This window comes from Protopterus annectens, chromosome 10.part0, assembly GCF_019279795.1.
Source record: "Protopterus annectens isolate FY-2018-M chromosome 10.part0, PAN1.0, whole genome shotgun sequence".
NCBI classification, from domain to species: Eukaryota; Metazoa; Chordata; order Ceratodontiformes; family Protopteridae; genus Protopterus; species Protopterus annectens.
Genome location: NC_056744.1, coordinates 1,580,283,819 through 1,580,304,551, shown reverse-complemented (window position 1 = coordinate 1,580,304,551; position 20,733 = coordinate 1,580,283,819). Strand labels below are relative to the sequence as shown.

The window sequence follows — 20,733 nt, the reverse complement described above, 5'->3', positions numbered from 1 at the left end:
TTTAAACACAGCAGTTCTCTAACTGGTTAGAATAAATCACCAGATCTACACATATGCACAGTCCAAATCCAACCCTGATTTCACTAAAAGTAGACATTTTAAATAAGTGACTTTAGAACTTTTGGAAAAAAATATCCATAACAAAATCATGACAGTTAAAAACTAGACAGCATTTTATTTTAAACTGGAAGCTGTGTAGTTTCTCTGAAAGTAGCAAAATGGAGGACAAAACTTTGCAAAGGTAATATGAGCAGACTACTTAAACACTGCATGCTATACCTCTTGTCCACTACATTCTATTTTCTGAATGGTTCACTGCAGGAGGAGAGTTCCCTGCTATTTCACTCCTGACAATTGACACAAACAAATGTATATCCACGACTGCAATGACCTTCACACAACACTTTCAAAAACTTATTTCCTTTCGCCATGGTAGAAGCTCATCTACAGCCCCCTCCCCTTCAGCTAGGTGGATGGATGAATGAATGAATTAATACAACTCCCATCCTAGCACTGAAGTTCAACTTTTTTGAAATAGGTCTGCCATTACATGACCTTCTGGGAGCAATTTCAAATGCCTGCTGCTTCAAAAACTCTGATGCAACTCAAAATGTTGACGGAAGAAAGGGCTTATGCTTACTAAAAATCTGTGAGGAAGTCATGATGGTTGGTGGCATTGATCTTACCTGTCTTGTGTTCTGGCCTACATACTCTATTACCATCTCATCAGCTGCAATTGGCTCCATAGCAAATAGGCCCCACTCATGGATTCTACTGCGACCAAACCTCAGCCTTTTCTTACGGAACTAAAAGACAAGAAAATCAGACCATTAACAAATGAAACAGTACCCTGCAAAATAAATAAATAAATAAAGCAAGGTCTTTATGCTTTTTTTCAGGCTCTTTAAGGCACTAATAATAGTAATAATAATAATAATACTAATAAAAATACTCCACCACCACCCATTTGTTTATCAGGTAGGCCCACTGGACACAATCCCTTTTCAGAGTGACATGGGAAAAACGACTGGTTAAGACACTTGCTCAGAGTCACACAGTAGGCAAACAGGGGTTGAGAGAATCAAACTCTAACACAGGATTACAATAACAGTTGATGCTATACTTATCACTTTTGCAGTATTCTTAACAAATGGGTTGTAGCTCACTGACGTCTGACGGGTACAAAAGCTTTACCCTCCTAGAAAGTACTTCCAGGAGATGAACTCAGCTCGTAGGCATCACAGTATACAACTGGACGTATGCACAAGATGCTCAAACCATCTCCAAGCCATCAGCAGCTTGAAGAAAACAGAGGAAGGCAAGAGATCAGCTAAGAGAGGTTAGTCTAAAAAGGGTAAGCAAGCTCCCAGTCAGAAAGGTTGTAAAATTCTGAGATATAGAGTATGTGTCTGTGCATGTAAGGCAGAGTGCTTGTGACAATAAGGAGAAAAGCAAAGGTGGATAAGGTGGGAAAGGAGTACTGCAACAGTGATCAGTAGGACAACTAGGTACCAGGTCTCCTCTGCTAGCCTGCACAGGAAATAGGATCTTGTGCCTCCCTGTTTATGTACCACATCACCATGGTGGTGTTGTCTGCATGGACCAGCAGAGTGCCTGGTTTCCAAAGACATGAAAACATCTGTAGGGCTTGTAGAAATGCGTTTATTTAAGTTTATTTGTTCTTCGAGTAGATGGGCAAGCCACTCCCCTTGGGCTGCGTGGTTTCCTGTCCAAGCCTCCATGCCCTGTCTAAAGCATCTCTAATAAGTTGTAGTATCTCTTTTGCACCTCAGATACCGGACTGGATTGCCATTCAAAATTTTCACCATGATTTGTAAGGTTTCATCAAAGGAGGCTTCTTCCAGAGAGGAAAATAAAGACAGTCTCCCCATCTGAGGAAATCTGTTCTAGAGTGTGAAACTGGGACGAGTAGTTGAGAGAAAGATATGAATCCCTATCTGGTTCCTCATCAGAGAAAGGTGAACCTAAGGCCTGTTTATGTGGTGTGATCTGGGAAGGCCGATTCACAAAGGAGCCTAGCTTCAGAAACATAATTGCCTTGAATAATCCTGGGAAAAATCAATCCATTCTCCTTTTCTCTCTCTGGATGTAGAATGGGACATAGAGTGCTTAAGTTATTGTTTTTTCTTTTTAGGAGTGACGTCCACCTGAATAAGCTTAAGGGGGGGTTCTGAGCCTTGGCACATTTCTATCAAAGAACTGTGAATCTCTTCCCACACTAAGATCTGACAGATTCTTCGAGGGCCCTCCAAGATAATAAAGTAGATAATAGAGTCACAATTCATAGGAGGACTCAGTCATCTGCAATGCCACAGGAGCCATTTTTGGCTTCCAGCAGGGTTGCAGTAGAGGGATCGTGAGAAGATGATTGGCATAATGCAGGTTCAACCATCTCAGCGAGTACGTCCAATTCTAAGTTGACAGCAGGAGAATCCTCTCTAGACCTAAAGTTTCTTCTTAGATAAGAGGCACGTCTGGACCTTTCGACATGGTGAAGTGGGTTAAGCATTTTAGACGCTGGGTCTCGAGAAAGGTACTAATTGAGGATAGCCTAGATCGTAGGGTTTTTGGAACAAACGACTGACAGACAGAAGCAGGATTTAAAGTGTTTGGGACCTAGACAGAACAGGCACTTCTGCAATTCACACTTACCCATCTTAGCTGACATCCAACACCAATTAGCAAAACAGTCTAAAGTTTAGAAGGAAGGATCCCCAATGGGGCATTTATCTGATTCGACAAGTGAAGCAATGGTACTGGGTGACCAAATGATTACAGTCCACTGGGTGTGATGACCTGCTTTTGGGCTGGGGGTGAGATAGTCTGAGGATCTCATACATATGTCTGATTTTATACTTAGATGCCTATGAGCTGAGGTCATCTCCAGGATGTACATCCTAGGAAGACAAAGTACAGTTGTGTACACTTACCATAAATGTAGATGTTCGAGTGTATTCACTGTTGCAGTCATCACACTTGGGTTATCTGCCTACAGGTAGCCCTCAGTCGGCCCGAATACCAGAAAAGTACAGTTTTGTACCTACCATAAATGTAGATGTCCGAACTGGATAGCATCTGCAGTCATAACAAGTGGGTTGTCCTGTCGTCAGGCAGCCCTGCAGTCGGCCGGATTCCATCTCTGTTGGTCTATTTTCCTCAGTGTTTCTTGCCCCAGATGCCAGTAGCCCTCTTGCAGGCTAAAATTTGGATAGATGCCAATGTTTCAAATAGATAGAGGTAAACACAACAATAAGCATATATGTACATATATACAAACAAATACACCATAAAAGACTCCCCAACAGCTAGCTATTAGGAGGGTAAACACCCTAGGAGTACCCAGGAAGGAGGGAGGGTAATCCTGACTGCAGATGCTATCCAGTTCGGACATCTACATTTATGGTAGGTACAAAACTGTACTATGTCCTTCATGGATGCATCTGCAGTCTAGAATACCATAGCCAACTAGGGAGGAGGATAAAAGTAGATTATGGTGTGTTTAGGATCCCTTGCAGTACAGCAGTGGCAAACCCTGCTCGGGATCTGGAATATAGAGCAAATTATAATGCTTGGCAAATGTATATGCACGGAGGTCCAAGTAGCCGCCTCAATAATGTCTTTGGTTGCCAAGAAGGCTGTGGTAGTGGCTGTTGCCCTTGTAGAATGAGGTCTTATGTTCTGTGGAATTGGTTTTCATGGGGAGTAGTAACAGTATCGTATGCAATTTCCTATCATTTGGAGATTGTCTGTGGAAATAGCTTTTCCTTCCCTTCCTGTTGCATAGGCTACAAAAAGTTGGTCAGTCTTTCTGCTATTTTTGTTCTGTCCAAGTAGCGTAGTAGCTGTCTTATGTACATCAAGGTATGCAGTATTCTTTCCCTCTGTTTTGTGGGTTGGGAAAGAAGGTAGGTAGGTGGATTGCCTGGTTTAAAGATACTCTGGATACCACCTTGGGCATAAATGTAGGATTAGTTCTCATGGACACTCTATCTTGGTGGAAGATTAGGAAGGGTTGCACTGCCATTAAGGCCTGTAGTTCTGAAACCCTCCTTGCTGAAGTAATTGCCAGTAGGAAAGCAGTTTTCCATGACAGGTGTTGTAGGTCTGCTGTTGCTGCTGGTTCAAAGGGTGATAGTGTCAACTTTTCTAGCACAAAGTTTAAATCCCAGGCTGGTAATGGTGGTTTCCTTGGAGGTTTACATTCTTGATTCCTCTGAGGAACTGCCTGAGCAAAGGGTGCGAAAAAACAGGTGGATCAAAGCTGTATTCTGCTGAAATAGCTGATGCATGTATCTTGATGGAGGGACAGGCCTGAATGAAGAAGTTCGGCCAGATAGAAATGTAATTTATATCTATGTTTGACACATCTTTTTTTCCTCTTCGGTACTCCAAATGACAAACCTTTTCCATTTTCCAGCATAGTTCCTTCTTGTTGAAGGTCTTCAAGAATAATGTCTTTAACTCTTTGGGAAAGTTCTGGATTAGCTGCTGCTATGTGATGTTCCATGCAGTCAGTTGCAGCGTTTTTAGGTTTGGATGTATGATGCTGTAGTTGTTCTGAGTTAACATCAAAGGCATCAGGACATATTGTTCCAGAGACATGCTTCAGTAGTGGGTACCAGTGTTGTCTTGGCCAGTTTGGGGCTATCAGGATTATCCTCTTCCTTGATTTTTAGTAGTACCTTGTGTATCAGGAAGAGGTGGGGATGCAGATGCAGATAGGACTTTTCAGTTGAAGGAGAGTGAGTCCACTTTCCATGCTAGTGGGTGGAATGTCCTTGTGCAGAATTTTTGAGCTGGTGATTGAGAGGTGATGCGAATAGGTCTATCTGTGGCATTCCCCATTTCTTTGAGATGGTCTTCATTGCCTGTAACTGAATGTTGTAGCTGAGTGCCAGGTCCTGTTTGTTGATGTACCACATGACTGTGGTGTTGTCTATGTCCTTATCATCAACTGGCCTTTGAGGAATGGTTTGAACTTTTTGATTGCCAGTTTTACTGCCAGCATTTCTTTTAGATTGATGTGCAGGTGAAGTTGATCGCATTTGTCCAGCATGTGGGCCCCCATCCTGGAAGGGCGTCTGTTGTGATGGTCTGGCTTAACTCCTGTTTTAAGCATGGAATTAGTGGGATTTCTGTTTCTAGACTGTGTCTGTGTTGGGATCTTGCTGCTGTTCGTCCAGTTTTTTTTTGTGTGTAAAAAAGTAAAAGGTTTTTTTTTTTTTTTCTGTCAGGAATGCCATTTTGTTGTACTGTGTCAATTCCAGCCCAAAGAATGTCCTTGTTTGGGATGGTATCAGCCTTGACTTTTGTAAATTGACTGTGTATCCCAGTCCTTGTAGCAAGTAAAGATGCAGCATTTTTCTTGAATACTGGGAGCAGTAGAATAAAAAAAAGGGCAATGCTGAGATTGATAGTGCTCTGATCCTGCAAGAAATCTGAGGTATCTTCTGCAGATTGGTAACTTTTTTTTTTCTTGGAAGGAGGAATAGTCTGGAATAAGAACCTCCTCCTTCTGCTCTGTTTGGCACTCTTTCCACAGCTCTCATGTTTGCTAACTCCATTAAAAGTGTGGAGAGAGCGGTAACCTTGATCTATGGTTTTGAAAAATCCACTTGTCTTTGTTATTGTAGTGCCAGTTCTTTGAAAATAAGGTTAACTTTTTCCGCCTAGAGGAGCTGCTATTTGTTCCCTGGGGTAGTAGGAGTTAGTCACTGTCACTGTGCTTGTGTTGATGTAGTGGCAGTGGCTGTGCTGCTGCCTCTGTTGTTACCTTGCCTGTGAGTCCTCTGTAGGCACCTCCTCTGGATAGTTATTTTAATTTTTGGTTGTTAATGTGTTGTAACCTGTTGTATGTTCTAATACATATTTCTTATCAAGAGATTCATCAGTGGTTAGTTTTGTTAGTTTTTATCAAGCTAAACAAGCATAAACTCTTGGTATTGAAACTGACAGTTTAAAGCTTTAGCTGAGAGAGTAGCTGAAGAAGTGACTTTTTTTACCCCCCCATCTGTCTAATGACCTTTCCCTTTCAGAAGGAAATAGGGTTGCTGGTGATGAGTATCTGGCACCCTGTAAAATCTGTCTGGTTTGGCAGGGGCTGGGGCATCATCCACCAGAGAAGAACAGGAGGTATAGCTAAGGGCCGGAGTCTGAAAATCCTGTTGCTGCCATTGGAACTGTTCTCGCATGGCATGCAAGGTTTAAATCTTCTGCCAAAGAAAGCATTTGAGACTGGGCTAAACAAGGCAGACAGTAAGAGTGGAAATATGAGGTATTTGTTTTTTCCACAGGTTAAACAATTGTTAACTTTTTTCTGACATCGGGCTGAGGCAAGAAAGCTTGTTATGACTGCAGATGCATCCATGAAGGACATCTTAGCATTTCTGCATCAGTTGCTGTTGCTTCAGGACTGACATCAGGTTGTCAGTGGTATAAAACCAGGCAGCCGACACCATTACATCAGTTTTTCTTGCCCCAAATGTCAGGAGCCCCCCAAATAGGGAGCTAAGTTATGGTGGTGAAAAAAGTACAGTTGTGTACACTTGCCATAAATGTAGATGTTCGAGTGTATTCACTGTTGCAGTCATTACATTTGGGTTATCTGCTTGCAGGTAGCCCTCAGTCGGCCTGATTATCAAAGTCTTGGGTCCTGCGTCGGTTGCTGTCTCATCTTCCATGACGTCAGGTAGTCAGGGGTATAAAGCATGCAGCCGACGCCATTACATCAGCTTTTCTTGCCCCAGATGTCAGGTGCCCCCATAATGGGAAGCAATTATATACAAGGTTACACCTCCAACAAAAAGCAAATACACCAGAAAGCTTTAAGCACAGTAAACAAAAATAGAGGTATAGTCAATAGAAGTCAGGGGGCTGGAGGGAGGGTAACCAGGACTGCAACAGTGAATACACTCGAACATCTACATTTATGGTAAATGTACACAACTGTACTATGTTCTTCGTGTTTCACTGTTGCAGTCATTACATTTGGGTAGATTCCCAAAGTTAAGGAAGGGAGGAGGCAATCGGATAGCATCAGGACCAGCTATAAGGCCCTACAAGACTGCAGTGGCAAAACCAGCTCTGGATTTTGAAAAAATTGGCAAGTGGCAATGCTTGGTGAAGGTATGTACAGAACTCCAGGTAGCAGCTTCTAGGATGTCTCTGGTAGGGACACCTCTGAGAAAGGCTGTAGAGGTAGATGCAGCCCTGGTGGAATGTGGTCTTATGCCTGTGGGGTACGTTTTCCATGGTGCTTATAGCAGAAATGAATGCAATGGCCTATCCACTTAGAAATGGTTTGCATTGAAATGGCCTTCCTCTCTGCCCCTGCAACAAATGCAACCAGCAGCAGTACAGATTTCCTGAGAGGCTTAGTCCTGTCCAAGTACAATCTAAGTTGTCTGTGCACGTCCAAAGAGTGCAGTATTCGTTCCCCTTTGTTCTGTGGATTAGAATAGAAGGTTGGCAAATGAATGGAGTGATTAAGGACCACACAGGATACCACCTTGGGCATAAAGGAGGGATTGGTCCTGAGGCACACCCTGTCTGCATGAAAGATGATGAAAGGCTCCACTGCCATGATGGCCTGTAATTCAGACACCCTTCTTGCTGAATTGATGGCTAAGAAGGAAAGCTGTTTTCCAAGAAAGGAATTTCAACTCTGCATTTGCAGCTGGCTCAAAGGGAGGTAGAGTGAGCTTTTCCAACAAAGTTAAGGTCCCAGGCTAGAGTAGGGGATCTCGTGGGTGGTCTTTGTTTTTGGCCCCTCTGAGGAACTGCTTCAGCAAGCTGAAATGGCAGAGACATGAATTTTCTTGGAAGAAAAGGAAAGGCCCCTGTGAAGCATCTTAGTGAAGTATTGAAGAATGTGCGGTAAATTGGGCACTGTTGTGTCCATCCCGAGTTTGGCTCCAGGAACAGAATCTTTTCCATTTTTCAGCATAGGATTTTCTAGTACTAGGCCTCCTTGTCTCCAGAATGACATCCATCACTTGCTTACTGAGGGATTGTAACGGAGAGATCATGTAATTACCCAGGCTGCAAGGTTCAGGGTTTGAAGCTGTAGGTGCAGAACCTGGCCCTCCTGCTGGGACAGCTGGGGTCTGAGGCAGGTGCCATGGTTCCAGAAGTGACACACTGTGCAGGAGGGGGTACCAGTGTTGGTGTGGCCAGTCTGTTGCAATAAGTATTGCCCTTGGTTTGCCCTGTTTGATCTTTAGTAGCACTTTGGAGAGGCAGAGGGGGAAAGGCATAAACTGATTTTTTTTCCAGGTGAAGGACAGGGAATCCACTTTTCAAGCTTGTCTGTGGGGAGTTCTTGTGCAGAATTTGTCCAATTGGTAGTTCTGAGGGAGGCAAACAGGTCTATCTCTGGGCTCCCCCATTTGTTTCTCAAAATGTTGAATATCTTTGGTTCCAGTTTCCACTCGTGTGGATCCATGAGATTTCTGCTTAGGTCGTCTGCCAGTGTATTTAGCTTGCCTGGCAGGAATTGAGCTTGTAGGTGCACTTGGTAGCTCAAGGCTGTGTTCCACAGAGCCATGGCTAGTCTGCAGAGAGGGTATGAGCGGGTTCCCCCCTGCTTGTTTATGTACATAACAGTGGTGTTGTCCGTCTTTACCACTAATTGTCCTGGAAGAATGTGGTCTTTGAAGGCCGTCAGAGCATTCTGTACAGCTAACATTTCTTTTTGATTGATATGCAGGTGCATTTGACTCTGGTTCCATTTGCCCTGAATGCACTGCCCTGCTAAGTGAGTCCCCCATGAATAGTCTGATGCGTATGCAGGGTGTAGAGTGAATGGCAGTCCCTTGTTGTGGTGGCAGGCCTCTGCCCACAAAAGGAACTCTGCCTTTAAGCAAGGAATGATAGGAATCATTGATTCTAGGTCCTGAGAATGTTGACAGCATAGGCTTTTTAGATGCCAAAATTAGTAGAATGCAAGAGGCCATGAACCCCAGGGCTTACAGTATTTTCCTTGTAAATAGCTGGGTCTTTGTGGCCAGTAGTTTGAAGTAGGCTGTCAAATGAAAGTACAGTCTTGTACCTACCATAAATGTAGATGTTCGAGTGTTCACACTGCTGCAGTCATTACACTTGGGTTATCCTGCCGTCAGGCGGTCCCACAGTCGGCCAGAGTTCCAAAATCTTGGTCTGGCGTTGGTTGCTGCCGCTTCTTCCCTGACGTCAGGTATGCCAGGGGTATACAAGATGCATCCGACGCCATTTTCTTCAGTTTTTCTTGCCCCAGATGCCAGGTGCCCCCAAGTAGGTAGGCAATACATATTGCTAATAAAAAATATACATATAAAATAAGAACAATACCTTCAGTTACAAGCAAATACACCACAAAGGTTGTATAGGATAGAAAGGTATAGATAAGTCCAGTTAGTTTAGAGGGGATGGAGGGAGGGTAATCTGGACTGCAGCAGTGTGAACACTCGAACATCTACATTTATCGTAGGTACAAAACTGTACTATGTTCATCGTGTTACACTGCTGCAGTCATTACACTTGGGAAGAATCCCAAAGCTAAGGTTGGGTGGCTGGTCTATAAAGAGTTAGGATTGGCTATGAGGCCCTGCAGAACTGCAGTGGCAAAATCTGCTCTGGATTTACAGTAGAGAGGCAAGTGGTAATGCTTGGTAAAGGTGTGCACTGAACTCCAAGTTGCAGCCTCCAAAATTTCCTTGGTAGGTACTCCTCTGAGAAAGGCTGTTGAAGTGGCTGTTGCCCTGGTGGAATGTGGCCTAATGTTATTTGGGACTGATTTTCCATGCTGTGTGTATCAGTAATGAATACAGTGTCATATCCATTTGGATATAGTCTGCTTTGAGATAGCCTTGCCCTGTGATCCTGCAGCATATGCTACAAACAGTTGCTCAGTTTTCCTGAAAGCTTTTGTTTTGTCCAAGTAGAAGTGTAGCTGCCTGTGATAAAAATTTTAGATAGGCTGTATTGGCTGGCTCAAAAGGTGGCAGGGTCAGTTTTTCCAAAACGAAGTTGAGGTCCCAAGTTGGTGTTGGGGCTCTCTGGGGTGGTCTTATGTTTTTAGCCCCTCTGAGGTACTGCTTTAGCAAGGGATGAGAGAATAAAGGAGGCTCCGTGTTGTAGTGTGCTGAAATGGCAGAGGCATGGATCTTAATTGATGAAAAGGATAGGCCTCTGTCCAGCATCTCAGTTAAGTATTATAAAATCTGAGGAATGTTTGGAACAAGAGGGTCAAGGCTTTGAGCCTGGTTCCAGGCGCAGAATCTCTTCCATTTTTCTGAGTAAGCTTTCCTGGTGCTAGACCTCCTGGCCTCCAAAATGACATCCATAACAGCTTTAGAGAGAGGTGTTGCCTGTTTGACTAATGAATCTGCCATGCAGCCAGGTTTAAGGTTTTGAGCTGACCATGCAGGATCTGATTGTTTTGTTGAGTCAGAAGGTGCGGAATTTGAGGCAAAATCCAAGGTGGGCCTTGAGCTAAGTTCTTTAAGATAGGGTACCAGTGCTGGCATGGCCAGTCTGGAGCAATCAGGATCATCTGTGGTTTTTCTTGTCTGGCTTTTAGGAGTACCTTTGAAAGGAGAGGCAGTGGCGGGAAGGCATAAACTTTTAGGTTTTTCCAGCTGAACAAAAGAGCATCCACTTTCCAAGCTTGTTTGTGATAAGTCCTTGTGCAGAATTTTTGTAGTTGGTAATTTAGTGGGGAGGCAAAAAGATCTGTGTCTGGGCATCCCCATTTTTGCGTTACCATGCTGAAGATTTGTGGATTCAATTTCCATTTGTGATGGTCCATGATATTTCTGCTTAGATAGTCTGCCAGAGTATTTTTCTTTCCTGGCAGGAATTGTGCTTGCAGGTGAACTTGATACGTTAGAGCTGTATTCCACAAGGACATGGCTTGCCTGCATAGGGGATAAGAATGAGTGCCCCCTTGCATAGGGGATAAGAATGAGTGCCCCCTTACTTATGTACCACATTACTGTGGTGTTGTCTGTCTTTAATAATAGTTGTCCTGGATGCAGAAGGTCCTTGAAAGCTGTTAGGGCATTCTGAACAGCCAACATCTCTTTTTGATTGATGTGAAGATGCATCCGGTCTGTGGTCCACTTGCCCTGAATGCATTTTCCTGCCATGTGTGCTACCCAGGCGTAATCCGAAGCATCTGTTGTTAGAGTCTGTCTGAATGTGGGTAGGGTAAAAGGCTGACCCTTGTTTAGGTGACATGCCTGTGCCCACCATCGAAACTCCTGTTGTAGGCAGGGAATCATTGGTATTACTGCTTCTAAACTGTGAGAGTGTTGAGTCCAAACACTTTTTAGGTACTGTTGTAATTTTCTCATACGCAGTCTGGCATATGGTATTAGTAGTATGCAGGATGCCATGAATCCCAGGGCCTGCACAATTTTTCTTGCAGGGAGATGAGACTTTTTTGCCAGTAATTGAAAATATTGAGTTAGTTGAACTTGTTTGTCTGGTGTGAGGTAAGCCATCTGGGCCGTTGTATTTAAGCTTGCACCCAGGAATATAATCTGTTGTGAGGGCACTAGTTTTGACTTCTTTTCGTTTACTGTGTACCCTAGAGAAATTAGCAACCTTTTTACAAATGCCAGATGCTGTAGAAGAATGTCCTTTGTCTCTGCTTGAATGAGGCAGTCGTCCAGGTATGGATATATTTGAATTCCTTTTTGTCTGCAAAATGCAATTACTGGTGCCAGGCACTTTGTGAAGACCCTGGGCGCAGTAGATAAGCCAAAGGGCAGTGCAGAGAATTGGTAGTGCATTGTACCAGCTTTGAATCTGAGGTATCTTCTGCAATTTTGTCTGATAGGGACATGCAGGTATGCCTCTTTGAGGTCCAGAGTAACAAGCCAAGCCTTCTTGCCCAGCATGGGTAGAAGCTGCTGTAATGTCAACATTTTGAATTTCGGAATATCCAGGTAAGTATTTAGAATTGAAAGGTCTAGTATGGGCCTCCAGGCCTTGTCCTTTCTGGGGACCAGGAAAAGTCTCGAGTAAAATCCTTGTCCTTGTTCCTGTTGTGGTACTTTTTGAATAGCTCTCATGTCCATGAGGGCTGAAATTTGTTTTTGTGCCTCTGCCCATTGACTTTGTGGCAGGTCTGGCATTCCTTTTAGCCTTGGTAAAGTATGAAAGTGGAACCTGTAACCTTGAGACACAATATTCAGAACCCATTTGTCTTGGGTGATTGGTTTGCCAGTTTTGAGAAAAAAGTGCTAGTTTTCCCCCTAAGGAAACTTCCAGAAGGTAAGTGCTTGGCGTACGAAGGGGAAAGTCATTGTGACTGTTTCCTGTAAGGTTGAGACTTGTCCTCACCTCCTTTTGGGGTTGAGGTGCCCCACTGTCGTCTGTTTGAGCCTTGGGGTTGAGATCTGCCTCTTGGGCGTCTGTATCTGCCTCTCTGTGGCCTGTCTGCCACTGGAAAGGACCAATTCTTTGTTGGCCAATTTCTGCTAAATCGAGGTGGCTGTACCTGTAAGAAATCCTTGACTGTTTGCATAGATTTAGCTTTATCCTCCATTTTCTTTAACACCTCTTCTGCCTTAACAACAAACAAGGTATCATGCTGTAAAGGAGCATCCAATAATTTTGCCTTAACATGATCAGGTAAACTCTGTTCTTTTAACCAAGAATGTCTTCGAATCACAGAACCTGTAACTGCGGCTCTACAAGAGGCCTCTAAAGAATCAAAACCACATTGCAGAGCATGTTTTCCCACCTGTTCAACAGCATGCAATAAATCCTGCATTTCTTTGCAATCAGGAGCTTCTGAGCTTGCAAGCATTTTCTGTTTTAACTAAGCCATTAAATACTGTTGGTACTTAAGCATGTGAAAGTGGCAATTTAAAGCCCTTACTGCTAAAGTTGCAGAAGTGTATACTTTTTCTTCCCCCATCTATCCAAAGCTCTGGAATCTCTGTCAGATGGTACTGGATTTTTTGCAATGGAAGCCTTAACCCCTTTTGGACCCTGGGAAATAGTTTCTGGATCAGCAGAAGGGTTTTTATAAAGAAACTTGTGAGAGTCAGGGACTCTATAATACCTATCTGGCTTGGCTGGTGCAGGGGGCAAAGAATCAGGAGATAAGCTGGATTCAGAGAACACATCAGCCACAATAATCTAGCACAGGCGGAATAGCCAGGGGTCTGTGCTGAGGCAATAAAAGGAAATCCCTGAGCCTTTTCTTGGATTCTGAGTAATCTTGGCTTTCCCAAAGGAAATGCTCCCTCATGGTATGTAAAGTTTCCCCAAAAGAATAATCCTCAGGAGGAGAGGCTGAAGGGATAGATTCTTCAGCATCAGAGTCCTCATAGGGGGGTAGACAGTATCCCTGGTCTGAAGAAGAATCAGAGGAAATGGAAACCTGATCAGAGGAATCATAGTCTGTATCCTGCCTAGGCCTTTTCTAAGGAGGGGGATGGGAACCCCTGATTAGAGTAATGAGGTCTTCGGACATTTTAAGCATCCGTTTCTTAGGCATGGAGGACTGTCCAGGAGAATGCTGTACTTGCTTCTTTGTCTTTAATGGTACTTTAGTCTTGGCTGTAGCTTTAATGGTAAGTTGTGAAGGTCTAAAAACACCCTCAGAAGCCGATGCCTGCTCAGCGGCTCTGGACCCATCTGAGGGATTAGTTTTCCGTAGGCCCAATACCTTGAGTTTCCAGAGGCCTAGTTGTCTGCATGTGGGAGTCGGAGGCAGCCTGTGGCTCTGAGGTAGCGGGTGTCAGGGGCTGCGAAAGCGCCTCACTGAGAACCAGCGACTGGCCTAGAAGAGGTTTCGTCGTCGGTTTTGGACCTCGGATGCCTGTCTTTATCCTTGTCTTTGCGTTTTTTCGGTATTGCGGTCGTCGGTTGATCCGACGGCATAGTATAATTGAACCTTCGGCCAAAGTAGTGCAAAGCAAAATCAAAACGTCTTTTTATAGTGCGTTTGTTAAATCTAGCACAAAACCGACAACTAGTGACTTCGTGATTAGGGCCTAGGCATGGAATACAGTAAGAGTGGAAGTCCTTATGAGGTATTTGCTTCCCACAAGAAATACAATTATTAACTTTTTCTGACATCGATCTGAGGCAAGAAAAACGGTTCCCCAACGGGGTACTTAGCTTTACTGAAGTCTTCAGATCTGAAATTCGACTTCGAAAATCTCAGGAGTCGGCCGACCGGCACTTGCGAACTGCTTCTGCTTCGGGAACCGTGCGACAAGAAAGACTGAAGAAAATGGCATCGGATGCATCTTATATACCCCTGGTGCACTGACGTCAGGGAAGAAGCGACAGCAACCGACGCCAGACCAAGACTTTGGAACTCTGGCCGACTGCGGGACCGCCTGATGGCAGGATAACCCAAGTGTAATGACTGCAGCAGTGTAACATGATGAACATCTAGTTTCGCTGGCGTGAGGTAGGCCATCTGGGAAGTTGTATTCAAGCCTGCTCCCAGGAATACAATTTGTTGGAAGGGTACTAGATGTGATTTCTTTTAGTTTATGGTGTACCCCAGAGAAGTTAGTAATTTCTTTACAAATGTCAGATGATTTAATAGTATGTCCTGGCATTCTGCCTGAATTAGACAATCGTCCAGGTATGGGTATATCTGAATATTTATTTGCCTGCAAAATGCAATGACTGGAGCTAGGCACTTTGTGAATACCCTGGGTGCAGTAGATAAGCCAAAGGGCAGTGCAGAGAACTGATAGTGCATGTAGCCTGCTCTGAAGCATAGGTATCTTCTGCAAGAATCCTTTACTGGGATGTGCAGGTAGGCTTCCTTTAAATCCAGTGTTGCCAACCAGTCATTTTTGCCTAGCATGGGAAGCAGATGATGAAGAGTTAGCATTTTGAATTTTGGGATTACCAAAAAAGTGTTAAGGATAGACAGGTCCAGGATAGGACGCAAGGAATTGTCTTTTCTGGGTACCAGGAAAAGTCTTGAGTAAAAATCTTGCCCCCATTCCTCTTCTGGGATAGGTTGAATAGCCCTGATGCTTAGAAGAGAGAGAACCTGCTTTTGAGCCTCTGCCCACTGATTTGGGGGTAGGTCTGGCCAACCGTTTGGGGCTGGTAAGTAGTGGAAGTAGAATCTGTATCCTTGGGAAACTATATTTAAAACCCATATGTCTTTGGTAATTAGTTTTTTGCATGAAGGGTTTAAGCAATCCAATAATATGCTGCTGACACTTTAACATATGAAACTGGCAGTTTAAGGCCCTAATGGCCAAAGTTGCAGAAGTGTATACCTTCTTACCCCATCTGTCCAGGGCCGCGGAATCTCTATCAGAGGGGGTAGGGGTTTTGGCATTAGTAGCCTTAATGCCTTTGGGTCCCTGTGAAATGCTCTCAGGATCCGCAGCAGGATTCTTAGAGGAACTTGTGAGAGCCAGGTACTCTGTAATACCTGTCAGGTTTTCTGGGAGCTGGAGGTAAAGTGTCAGGGGCCAGGCTAGATTCCAAGAAAGCATCATCTACAATGTCCAGTACAGGAGGAATAACTAAAGGCCTGTGTTGAGGTAGGAATAAGAATTCCCTAAGCCTCTTTTTGGAGTCAGAGTAATCCTGACTTTCCCAGTGGACATGATCCCTAAGAGCATGCAAAGTTTCACCAAAAGAGAAATCCTCTGGAGGGGAAGCAGAGGGAATGGAGTCCTCTGCATCAGAATCCTCATAGGTAGATAAGGGCAACTCCTGGTCATCAGAGAAAACAGAAATTTCAGAATCCTGATCAGATCAATCAGAAGGAAAATCAGTTCTAGGTCTCTTAGAGGGAGAAGGGTGGCTTACCCAGATTAGAGTAATAAGGTCTTCAGCCATTCTTATAATTTGTTTTTTAGGCATAGGGGCCTGACCATGCGGTCTGGGCGTTGGTTTTCTAGGCGTGGATTGAGTTTTAGGCCTTGAAGAAGAAGATGCCTTTGGTTTAATATGCAAGTCAGTGGGCCTGAATACACACTCAGAAGCCGGTGCCTGCACAGTGGCTCCGTACCCATCCAAGGTAGACACATCCACAGGTTCCACAGTCGAAGAAGCATCTTGCGGCATACCGGACTCCGAATGGGTCTCAGTAGAGGCCTGCGAATCTGAAGTAGCGGGTATCAGGGGCTGTGAAAGTGCCTCACTGAGTACCGGCAAACTGGTGACTAGCTTAGGAGAAGCGTAGTCGGCAGCTTTGGACCTATGCGGTCTGTCTCTGTCTTTATCTTTGCATTTTTTCGGAATGTCGGTAGTCGGGTGGCTTACCGAAGCCATTTCTGGAAAATTGAACAGAGTACCAAAAAATTTAGATGTGAAAATGAACTGACGACGAATAGTTCGAGGTTTGAATATGGCAAAAAACTGACAGTGAGGTACGTCGTGGTCTGGGCCTAAGCAAGGAATGCAGTATGAATGAAAATCTTTATGAGGTATTTGCTTTCCACAAGAAATACAATTGTTAACATGTTCATCGTGTTTCACTGTTGCAGTCATGACTGTAGGGTTCTCCCCTGCTGGCAGGCAGTCCTCGGTCGGCCAGAATCCCAAAGTCTGGGTCCGGCGTCAGCTGTTCAGCCATGCTCCCTGACGTCAGAGCGCCAGGAGTACAAAGCTGACAGCCGACGCCATGTTCTCCAGTCTTTTTTGCCGTGCGGTGATAGCAGTTCGCAAGTGCCAGTCGGCTGACTCCTGACAATTTTTTCTAAACAAAGTTCAGTCCGAAGACTTTCTTCTCCTACTCAAAGCTAAGTACCCCGTTGGGGAAACTTTTTTCTTGCTCCAGTCCGATGTCAGAAAAAGTTAATAATTGTATTTCATGTGGGAAGCAAATACCTCATAAGGATTTTCATTCTTACTGGATTCCTTGCTTAGGCCCTGACCACGACGTAGCTAGTTGTCGGTTTTGTGCTAGATTCAATCAACGTACTATTAAACGAAGGTACGATTTTGCATTTCATTACTTCGGTAGGCGTTTTAATTACAAAATGTCGTCGGATATGGTTCCGGCTACCGGAGTTCACAAACGACGCAAGGACAAAGACAGGATTCCGAGGTCCAAATCAGACGATATCGCACAAGCAGAGCCAGCTTCAGGTTTGGCCGTCGTCAGTGAGGCGCTTTTGCAGCCCCTGTCGTCGGCCATTTCGGAACAGATAGCCGAAACGGACTCCCACGAGGAGCCAACTAGGCCTTTGAATATTTCTGTTGCAGGACCTTCGGACAATGCTCCTTCGGATGGGTCCGGAGCCGCTGTGCAGGTACCGGCTTCCGAAGGGGTTTTCAGGCCTACTCAGCTTCTAATAAAGGCAAAGCCAAAGACAACTTCCAAATCAAAGACTGCAGCCCAGGCCTCTTCTGATCCGGCTCCCAAGTCTCAGAAACAGTTACTTAAGATGGCGGATGACTTACTTACTATGATTAGGGGTTCACATCCCCCTCCAGATAAAAAGGCCAAGGCAGGAAGTTTATTATGACTCCTCTGATCAGGCTTCTGTTTCTTCAGTTTCTTCTTCTGACCAGGAATAAACTTTCCCTCCTTATGAGGATTCTGATGCTGAGGAATCCATTCCTTCAGCTTCTCCCCCTGAGGATTTCTCTTTTGGGGAAACATTGCATGAAATGAGAGAACATTTCCACTGGGAAGGACAGGAGTATTCAGAATCTAAGAAAAGACTAAGGGATTTTCTTCTTCTTCCCCAACCATAGACCCCTGGCTATTCCTCCTATTTTAGATATTGTGGATGATGCTTTTTCGGAGGCTAACTTAACTTCTGATTCTTTTCCTCCAGCTCCTGTTAAGCCAGACAGATACTATAGGGTTCCTGATTCCCACCAGTTTTTATACAAGAACCCTACTGCTGACCCTGAAACCATTTCTCAGGGTCCTAAGGGCGTAAAGGCCGCTTCTGCTAAAAACCCCATTCCCACTGAGAAGGATTCCAGATCTTTAGAAAGATGGGGCAAAAAAGTGTACACTTCTGCTACTTTATCTATTAGGGCTTTAAACTGTCAGTTTCATATGCTGAAATACCAGCAATTTCTCCTGTCTGTTCTAAAACAGAAGCTAACTTCCATTTCCGCCTGTGCAGATAAGGAGTTACATGACTTAATGCATGCCACTGAACAAGTTGGGAAGCATGGTTTACACTGCGGATTTGATGCCTTGGAGGCTTCTTGTAGGGCTGCTGCCTCTGGCACAGTAATTAGAAGGCATGCTTGGTTAAAGGAACAAAACTTGCCAGATCAAGTAAAAGCTAAATTATTGGATGCTCCTGTTCAGCATAATGTTTTGTTTGGATCTAAAGCTGAAGAGGTGATTAAAAAGATGGAGGACAAGGCGAAATCCATGAAAACAGTTAAAGATTTCTTACAAGTACAGCAACCCAGATTTAGTAGGAATTGGCCTACAAAAAATTGGTCCTTTCCCAATTCAGACAGGCCTCAGAGGGGTAGATACAGACGCTCCCGAGGAAGGCCTCAAACGCAAGCCTCTTATAGACCAAGACAGTGGACTGCTTCCACCCCTAGGGGTGGAGAGGACAGGTCGCAAACTCATAGGAAACAGACTCAATGACTCCCTCTGTTGGGCTGCAGGAACTTCTTGCCTGGAAGCCCCTCTCGGAGGAAAACTTTCTCTTTTTCACCTAAATTGGACTCATATAACCCAAGACAAGTGGGTTCTGGATGTAGTTTCAAGAGGTTACAAATTACATTTTCATACCCTACCAAGGCCAAGCGGATTGCCAGATCTTCCAAAACATCAATGGTCAGAGGCCTTAAACCAGGTGGAAGCTCTCTTGGCTATGAAGGCCATAGAACTAGTTACACTTTCAGAAATGGGACAAGGTTTTTACTCAAGGCTCTTTCTAGTCCCCAGGAAGCAAAATTCATGGAGACCCATTCTGGATCTGTCAGTCTTGAACACTTTTCTAGAGATACCAAAATTCAAGATGCTTACTCTACAGCAGCTACTTCCAATGCTGACCAAAAATGCATGGATGGTGACTTTGGATTTAAAGGAGGCATATTTACACATTCCCATCAGGCAGGAACGCAGAAAATACCTCAGGTTCAAGGCCGGATCGAGTCACTATCAATTCTCTGCGCTGCCCTTTGGATTGTCTACTGCGCCCAGGGTCTTTACCAAATGCCTGGCTCCAGTAGTAGCTTATTGCAGACTCAAGGGTATTCAAATTTATCCTTATCTGGACGACTTGTCTTATTCAGGCAGACAGCAAGGATGCCTTACTCCAGCATCTAGAGTTTGTTCAGAATCTTCTCAAGTTCCTGGGATTCACTGTAAACATAAAGTCAAATTTGACACCCTCACAACAGATAATTTTTCTGGGCGCTTCTCTAAACACAACAACCCAGATGGCATTTCTGACATACGAAAAACAATTACAGCTGGCCTCAACTTTCAAAACCTTGGCAACTTTAACTCAGCTATCTGCAAGGAGATTCCTGCAGGCTTTGGGTTACATGGCCTCCTGCATCCTTCTCGTACCATATGCAAGACTACATATGAGGAAAATACAGTGGTACCTAAAAAGTGTATGGTCTCAGCATTGCCACAGTTTAGACATACTGATCTCCGTCCTGCCTCGTCTTCAAAAGGAATTCCTTTGGTGGTCCAAGGCATGTACTCTAAACAAAGGAAAACCCTTCTGTCTGCCTCCTGCCACTCAGATACTGACCACGGACGCCTCAGATTATGCATGGGGAGCCCATTTTCAGGGCAACTGTCTGCAGGGCCTTTGGACAAAGGATCAGAAGCACCTGCATATCAATTTAAAGGAAATGTTAGCCGTTCAGAAGGCTCTATTGGCCTTCTGGAATCTTCTACAACCAGGACAACTACTGATACGGACAGACAACACCACAGTTATGTGGTACATACACAAGCAAGGGGGATCTCATTCCTATCCCCTTTGCAGACTAGCCATGGATCTTTGGAACACAGCTCTAGCTTGCAATCTGGACCTTCAAGCACAGTTTCTACCAGGGAAGCAAAACTTCCTGGCAGACAGTCTGAGCAAAAACCTTTCGGACCCACACGAATGGATGCTGGACACCAAAATATTCAAGATGATTACTGCAGTCTGGGGATGTCCTCACATAGACCTCTTTGCATCCCACCTCAATCATCAACTACAGATTTTTTGCACCAGGACTTTCCACGAACAAGCTTGGAAAGTGGATGCACTATCATTCAGTTGGAGAAACCTCTCGGGATATGCCTTTCCGCCTCTTCCTCTTCTTCCACGAGTATTATTAAAGATCAAACAGGACAAGCCCAAGATGATAATCTTGCTGGCCCCAAATTGGCCTCGACAGTTTTGTACCCAATTCTGAAAAACCTTTGTCTGGAGCCCCCTTGGGTTTTACCACAGACTCCAAACCTTCTGTCCCAACACCAGGGTCAGGTTCTACACTCCCATGTCAAAACTCTCAGCCTGGCAGCCTGGTTAACCCAGGGTCTTTGAATCATTCTCTCCTACCCAAGCAGGTTATGGATGTCATTTTAGAAGCCAGACGTCCTAGCACTAGAAAATCTTATGCAGGAAAATGGAAAAGATTTTGCTCCTGGATGCAGGCTCAGGATTCTGATCCTCTTATTCCTAACATTCCTCAGATTTTACTTTACCTGACAGACCTCTTACATAAGGGTCTCTCTTTCTCTTCCATAAAGATTCATGCCTCTGCTATTTCTGCTCATTATAATACAGA

The 20,733-nt window shown here is 44.4% G+C and overlaps 1 protein-coding gene across 1 annotated transcript in view; it reads right to left on the bottom strand.

Moving 5' to 3' along the window:
- Positions 1–20,733, bottom strand: part of SETD1A (SET domain containing 1A, histone lysine methyltransferase) — a 1,410,167-nt gene that overhangs the window by 166,681 nt on the left and 1,222,753 nt on the right. The window contains exon 13 of the mRNA XM_044086230.1: positions 687–806. Coding sequence (XP_043942165.1) covers positions 687–806 — 120 coding nt within the window. The remainder of the gene's footprint in view (positions 1–686; positions 807–20,733) is intronic.